This window comes from Neolamprologus multifasciatus, chromosome 23 (genome assembly GCF_963576455.1).
Source record: "Neolamprologus multifasciatus chromosome 23, fNeoMul1.2, whole genome shotgun sequence".
Lineage (NCBI taxonomy): Eukaryota > Metazoa > Chordata > Actinopteri > Cichliformes > Cichlidae > Neolamprologus > Neolamprologus multifasciatus.
Genome location: NC_140460.1, coordinates 24937916 through 24945822, shown reverse-complemented (window position 1 = coordinate 24945822; position 7907 = coordinate 24937916). Strand labels below are relative to the sequence as shown.

The 7907-nt window shown below is 40.0% G+C and overlaps 1 protein-coding gene across 1 annotated transcript; it reads right to left on the bottom strand.

The window, feature by feature from the left end:
* Nucleotides 1-296: 296 nt before the first annotated feature.
* Nucleotides 297-5250, bottom strand: LOC146491666 (ADP-ribosylation factor-like protein 4C). Its single transcript, XM_085150891.1, has one exon. It carries the CDS (start codon nucleotides 3546-3548, stop codon nucleotides 2964-2966), a length of 585 nt encoding a protein of 194 aa, XP_085007017.1. The 5' UTR covers nucleotides 3549-5250; the 3' UTR covers nucleotides 297-2963.
* Nucleotides 5251-7907: the final 2657 nt, after the last annotated feature.

Here is a 7907-nt window from a genome sequence, read left to right as displayed (position 1 = left end):
AGTGTTGTTTTTGTTGACTTTATATTTTATTTATATTTTTAAATTTACACACCATTAGCATTGTTAGTAGTAAAAAGGTAAAAACCTTGAAACAATATCAGGCTGCTCAAAAAGAGAGCAACTACCTAAATCTGAGTTTAAATCAGGAAGCACAACAGCAGTAAAACGTGCAAAGGCCGTGAAGTTTTACTGCAGATATACAGCCTTTAAATTATATTTTTTAGCTGGGAGCTGCTGGGATTTTCCCACCCTGATTAAAACTTTGGAAACCAAACACAAGTCAAACAACACACAAGTTGAATTACAAAGAGTTTAATCCCAAAAATACTTTTTCCTTTTTTCCTGTTTTGGCTTGTAATACATAGTTTGGTCTTGCTGTATCGTGGCTGTAACACTATAGTACTGTATCATTTACATTGTCTGAAGTAGTGGCTGTCATGCAATGTTGGACACAGCTCGACTTAGCAGAAAGATGCCACGTTCACATCAGAAATCCTGACTGTAAAAAAAAAAAAGAAATCAAGAAAGAAAACAAGGTAACATTCATGTCTTCCCACTTGAGCTACAGGTATGACAACAGTCACCTCTACAGTGTGACTAAGGTTCGACGGTTTGTTTACTTTGTAGACATCAAGCTGCAGCACAATAATACTGCTTCATCTCTTCTTGTCTTTCATCGTGAATGTGGCATCAGAGAACAGTCTGTACAAGACATTCAACAGTCTTGTCATTTAAGACCAAATGCTAATGTCAGTGACTTTTTATGGGCTCCTCAGCAAGTTGGCTGTCAGGTATGTGAAACATGTTGATGTTAAGCTTTATGGTTATTTCTCACTCTGTAAAATATTTTATGAGCAGCTGAACAGGTTCCAGCCTGTTGGTTTGTTTCACTTCTTCACTGTGACAGGAAGACACTCGGCTTCTCGACTGTCCACCCATTGTGACCTCAGGGAATTTTGACAAAGCTGCTAGCATCACACAAGTTGTCCTCTGCTGTGTGCTGGACGGCAAAAGCCAACAGTGCTGTTCAACACAGGTTTATCAAACTTTGTGGTTTTTTGTTAGTTTGTCTTTTTATCATTTCCTGTTTTTTTTTATTTTATTTTACATGGCATTTGGTGACTAAAAATAATATTGATTTGGGATAAAATATCACATCTCAATTAGGGCTGTTTGACTACGGGGGAAAAACAATTCCAGATCAGCAGAGCTGAGTTGACATTTTGAATTAGCTCAAAATGTCAAGTTATTTTCTCAGTTTTGAGTTATTGACTTTGTATGGCTGTTATTAGTATTGATGTTATTTAAAACAACAACATTGGGACTTTTAAAACATTCTGCGCTTGAGGAACAAAAATTGTATTTGTTTTTTCCAAACAGCTGACTAAAAATATCCATTCCTGTGATATCAATGCCAAATTGTGGCATCACCAAAATACCAGCAGCTTTGAAAAGATGTAGATTTTTGGCACCTTGGGGATGAAAACAGGCTCTGAACACGTGTCCTTTCACTGCCAGGAGGTTGAATCAGTCTGGGATGCACTCATAACACTTCTCAAGCACTCTGAGGGGCAGCTGGTTTGCTTTAGAGCAACTACAGCAACTAAAAATGACTCTATATGCTGATGACTATGTCATGTTTTGGTGTAAGATTTCTGATGGGGGTTTGATTAATTGGTTGTGTAATGTCCCTTCCATTCAGCATTATTAGCTATAACTAAATTTAAGTTTGAGAATTTAAGAGAGAATTTTGTGTGAAAAGTAAGAGTAGATGGACGCACAAATAATATAATCAGTGTTTGCTGTATTTACCAGCCAACACTACCAGCAGTTATATTAATCTGCAATGTCCAGTTTTTATTAGGTAAAATTAATCTTGAACTTTAGCAAATATTACATATAATGGCTTAAATGGACCCACAGTGTCCATGTGCAACTCTTGTACCATCAAGCCGTATTATTCTTGCGGCAATATTGCTTTAAATACATAAAACAGTTGCATATATAGCTGAAAAAAGTTGAACTGTTAAAAATAGGGAAAAAACAGATGCAGCATTAGTAAAATTCTCCAAAACAGATCAAATCAGCTTGTCACAGAGCAGAAGGCCTTCAATTTGACTTCCAGAGGAGGGATAATCAAAGGTGGTTCCACTGAGGAAGACACAGAAAACAAGCAAGATGAGGGATGAGGAAGAACTGATTTCATATAGCTCAAATGGATTCTATATAACATAGTTTATTTAATTATTTTCCTCCTAAGCCTGTCATACCAGGTATATATATATCTCAGTTTGGCAGGAAAGGCTGTAAAAAACAACAACAACAAAAAACCCACCAAAGCAGAGTTTCTGTGTCATCTCTTGGGAATCATCTTTGGTGTAACACCACCTCGCAGCTCTAAACACTGATCTGTGCATGAGTGCATCCCTAATCACATTTACAGCAGCCTTCTCACATCTGTGCACAGCACAGCAACAGGGAGCTCTGCCAGTGGATCAATACACTTTATAAAACATCTCCGCTACAATACACACATCCCCAATGAAACAGTCCTATTAATACTCCTCCATCAGGGAGAGTGCAGCGAGAGCCACAGTGTGCACACACACAACTGCCTGTGAAGAACATTAAAACAGTCATCTACCAAGGTAAACAATCAATATTCTTCCCATGAATCTGACTTTAATATGACTTTTTTTTTTTGAATTTATACTATTCATGATTATACTATATAGATTTCATCTGCAAATATGCATTCCTACAGGAAAGTATGGATGCTAATGAGTTTATATGATATGCATTTTCAGCTCATTTTGCATCTCTATGAGTATATTTCCTCCTATATGGAGACTTGCAGTGTTTCTGTGGTGTTTTTTCTTCTTTCTTTTTTTGTTTAATCCATCCTGTTTCTATAGATGGGATGCGTCATAGTTTATTAGCCATCATCCAGCCAAAGCCTGGCATCACTGCTTCTTTTTCTTCTGCTTCAGTGACTTCCTCCTCTTCACGATCATCTCATACAGCTTGTCCATGCCCTCGTCCAGTCCCTCTCCGATGATGGCGCAGGCCGGCTGGACGTGGTACGGTGTTGAGGGGCTCAGCTCCGCCAGAGCGAGCTGCCTCTCGATCTCCCCGACGTCCAGTGCCCGGGGCAGGTCCTGCTTGTTGGCGATGACCAGCAGCGGGGTCCCCTGGTTCTCGGCGAACCGGGTGATCTTGTGCAGCTCGGTGCGAGCCTCCTCCAGCCTCTCGGTGTCCACAGAGTCTACCACGTACACGATGCCGTCCGTGCAGCGGCTGTAAGGCTTCCACAGGGGCCGCAGCTTCTCCTGGCCCCCGACGTCCCAAAAGTGACAGCTGATGCCCCTAGAGGCCCCCGCGCCGCCCAGCCGGATCCTCTCCGTGTTGAAGCCGATGGTGGGCACCGTATTGACGAACTCGTTGAATTTGAGCCGGTAGAGGACGGTGGTTTTGCCCGCAGAGTCCAAGCCGAGCATGACTATGTGCAGGGACTGGAAGGCAGCCAGATTGGAGAAACTATTCCCCATGTCTGCAGGCTGGGGAGGAGAGACAGCGTGCACTCCCACAGCCCCACAGCAGCCAGCGAGATCACCGCAGGGGACGCTTAAAGGTCCCGGGAGTGATCCATCGTGGGTTATTAAAACGCGTAAAAATTACAACGGCTTCTCTTCTCTCAGCAGAAGTTGGGGGCACAGCCCCTCGTTGCGCGGCGGCACTCCGGCAGCAAGAAACGCCGCAGCATCCCTGGACTCACTCCAACTGCATCTGCCCTCCACAAATTGTCAAATCACAGCACGTACAGCGGCTGCATGCACTCTCGCGCACCACACTCGTCTCCGCATCTGGCCGCTTGTCTCCGAGCAGCTGCCTTCATGTAGTGGCACACAACACACGCACGAAGTGATGGAGCGTGACGCGTGGATCAGCCACTGAACGCTGCCATGGAGAGATGCGTCAAGTCAGACGGGAAAAACACATTAAAATCTGGCTTCCGGTTACGCGAAAGGGCTTTAAAAAATAAAAGCCTTTCACATTCGTGAGAGCAAACCTGCCAGCGGGGTGGATAAAGGATCTTACTATGAAAGGTGTTCAGTCGCCTTTCCTCTGCGCAGGGAGGCGTCCTCAGCTGTGAGACTCTGACACCTGGTGGTAAAAATGCGCAACTACAAGCAGCTGTGACTTCATGAGTGCAAATATAAAGATACACTAATTGTAAGATAGTATATATAAATATAAACATATATCAAAAATGGTTTCCTCCAGCCTGCAGTCAGCTTGTAATTTAAGTGACTGCCACTGGCGCCATAAAACAAAAGAAAGAAGAAGGCAAATAAAGCCTGGGATTAGATGGAAAGGATGGACAGTGAGTCAATATCGACCAAATATTCCCCAGCACAGCTTGAAGTCATCAAACACGGCCATTAAATTTGGAAACATCTAGAATGAAGCATCAGCAGGCCCCAACAGACGGACTCAAAGAGAAGCAGCTAAAAGTTATTCCAAGCAGTCAGTAATTAGTTTCAACCAAAAGCAACACTCACATGGAGCAGGATTCATCTTCACTGTGTGTTTGAGCAGTGGTAACAAACAGGTGTTCAACTCATTTCTTTATATGTTTCTATAAATTATATGCAATTTCAGATTAGCATCTGTGACAATGACTGAATGTAATATGTTCAGCCAGCTGTTTTGCTTTAAAAAAAATCAAGAAGCAGGCCTGTTTTCTTTAAAAATTCAGAGATACGTGGTCCTCACAGGACAGCCCCTACAAATGTAAGTAACGGAATATAGAGTACTTAAAACGAGATCCACCTTTAACATATGCAGCAGTTAAACACCTGCAGCAAATGTTTTCTCAAAATCCTGGACTCCGTTTTGTACTCACCTTGAGAAAGCTCACGTTGTATAAACATGTACCATGGCACTGCAATTTCCCTGTTTATTACATATTCATGACATTTAATTCATTATGGATACTGGTAGTTTCTAATTTTAATATATATTTTTTCTTTTTTTTGCTTTTGTCTTTCCCTATTGATTATTATTATTGTGCTATTTCTTGTCCTATCATCTCAGCGCCTGAGCTGTATTTGTTTGTTGATGGGGTTTTCTATGCTGAAAAAATTAAAATAAAATATTGAAAAAAACAAACCCCATATGCAGCAGTTACAGTAAAACATTTAAATAAATAAATAATTTAACAGTGATGAGGAAGATTGTTCTGCAGAATTATTATTATTATTATTATTTTTAATCTATGCACAAATTTTCCAATAAATAAATCCAAAGTTTCATTGATTAATTTTTGTTGAAATGCTGAGTGACATACAGATGTGTAGTGTTCAATATAGAGTTATAGTTATGGAAGGAAAAATTCACCAAAAATGTTCCAAAACAGTTTCCTCTCGCTTTTTGTTTATGTATATCAGCTCTTAACTAAATCATAAACTATGGTTTAAAAAAACAACTAAAAGCAAAATTAATGTAATTTCATCATTTAGATGCAATTGTCTCTATACACGTTACTACGCAATAATAAATAATATCATCAATAAAATAAAATCATCAATCATTCCAAAGAATATTGGGACGTTGATAAGGTTTTTTCTTAGATTTAAGTATTGGAGATCCAAACGTGAACACTGCACTGCATGTTCTGGCGTCTTAAAAATATAAAGAGGTTGAAAACTGCCAAAGTAATAATAATAATAATAATAATGAAAAACAAAGAATCAATGCTATTAAATGCATAAAAAATAAAAATAAATAAATGTAAACAAGAGTTATTCTATATGTCTCTGTTTTCTTTCTTTCTTTTATCTGCATCTGTATTGATTATTTCATTTATTAATTCTGAGTGATTTATTTGTTTATTTCCTTGTTTATTTAATGGTTTACATTTTTCAATTTTGGCAGCTTTGGTATTCCATAAGAAAATACAAGACGCAGCTCATCAAACAACATAAACATGCCTTGTCAGATTGCTTAACATGATTCTGAAATTTTTGTGGTTTGCAGGTAAAATTATTTTTACATTGTTCATGTTGGAGGGAATGCAGACTCTGACTCAGATTCTGGTTTGGAGCAGGTCTGGGATCTGTAACAGAACTGACACCTGATTGGTTTACACTAATGATCTAACTCTATGCTGTCTTTAATTCATCTGTAAAACTAAATGAACATTAAAAGTCGTCCCAGGATAACAGAAAATAATAATGTGCCTTTTAAGCAACAGTAATCCAGAATTAATGCTCCTTTAATATTCTCCTGTCTTCACTTCATATGGAGATCATTACATTTTGGCTTTTTTTATGCTATAGAATAAACCCATTGTCTCCATAAACTTTGTTACATACATGTGTTGCTGGTGTTAAAAGTATAAGGCATGTGATCATTTAACATGTGTACCACTAGATGGCGGCACAGTTTCTCATTGGAGTACCAGCAGTTTTCTGTAGTCAGAGGAAACGTTTGCAAACACACACAAAAAAAATCAAACTGCTGTTCTTTTTCTTCATGACAGTCCAAATCTAAGCTGCTTTTTTTCAGGAAAAAATGTAAGCTTAGCAAAGTGAGTATTTTAATTCACATAAAAAAATCTTATCCTCCATTCAAAGCTTCTAACAAACACTCAGACTGACATTGTGTTAGTGACAAATCTTTTCAAAGCTCAAAAAGAGTCCCCCAACCTATTGATCTTAATTTTCATAGTCTAAAGTTTTTACGTATCATGGTCAGTATTGTGACAGCCCTATATGTGATGGACTCAACTCGACTAAATAAGAAGCAATAACAGTCCATTGTTACTTTAAGATGTAAAGGTTAATTTGTTTGCGTAAATTAAAAGCTTCCTCGAGCGCAGCTGGAAAAGCCATCGAACGCTCTGATGAAAGTGGCTCCCTCAGAGGGCCGCCTCCGGAAAAGAGCATCAAGAACTGGAGTTCATCAGAGTTACCAGCTTCAGAAAATCACCATCATCAATCCCCGACTAACAGCATCTAAGATTAGAGTCCACATCGAAGCCCAGAGTTCAAGCAGCAGATAGCTCTCAAGATCCATCCATCGGTCCATGTGCCCATTTTCTGCTGCTGTTAGGAGGAGATGGTGTGAATCAGGCCTTCATGGTAGCCAACTGCGGCCAAGGAACAACTACGGAGGGAGTCCAAGAAGCACAAGGAGTGGCCGTCAGAACAGTACAAACACGGATTATGATGAGTCCAAACCTACATCCAGGATGAGGGAGAACTGCATCAGGTGGCCTGGCCTCCACATCCACTAACAAGAGCACTTAGAGAGAGCAGAGAGCTTCCCCTGAAGTGCAAAGGCGATCTAGGATACACTGAAGAGATTACATCTGTCAGCTGCTTGGAAAAACCTCAGAGTCCCCCATATCTATCTATCTATCTATCTAATTATACGAGAGCACAGCATCCCTCCAGATATAAATGACTATAAGTTTGCTTTGTCATGACTGACACTCATGCTTCAGTTTGACTGCAACAACAAGCGCTCACATTGCATCTTTACAGCACCTGCTGCTGATCGGATATGATCTGATAACAACTCTCATTGTGAGCCTTCATTAAATTCCCCCCCCGGCACAAATAATTCATCTAATTAGCCAGAAGAAGTGAAAGCAAGTGTGTGTGTGTGCAGCAGCAGTGTTAGCAGAGGGGAAAGAAAGCCAGTCCCTAAACGACAACACAACCTGAGTCATCAAGACCCGACTAATTGTCCTCGCTGTCCTCCTCCTTTATTGATTTCCCTTTTATTACTGCATTCAAGATCAATAAAACGAATTATAAACAGGGTGTGGACACGCCCACGCGCGCACACACACATACACACAGCTTAACTTTATAAGACCACAACTCACTCTAATTGCG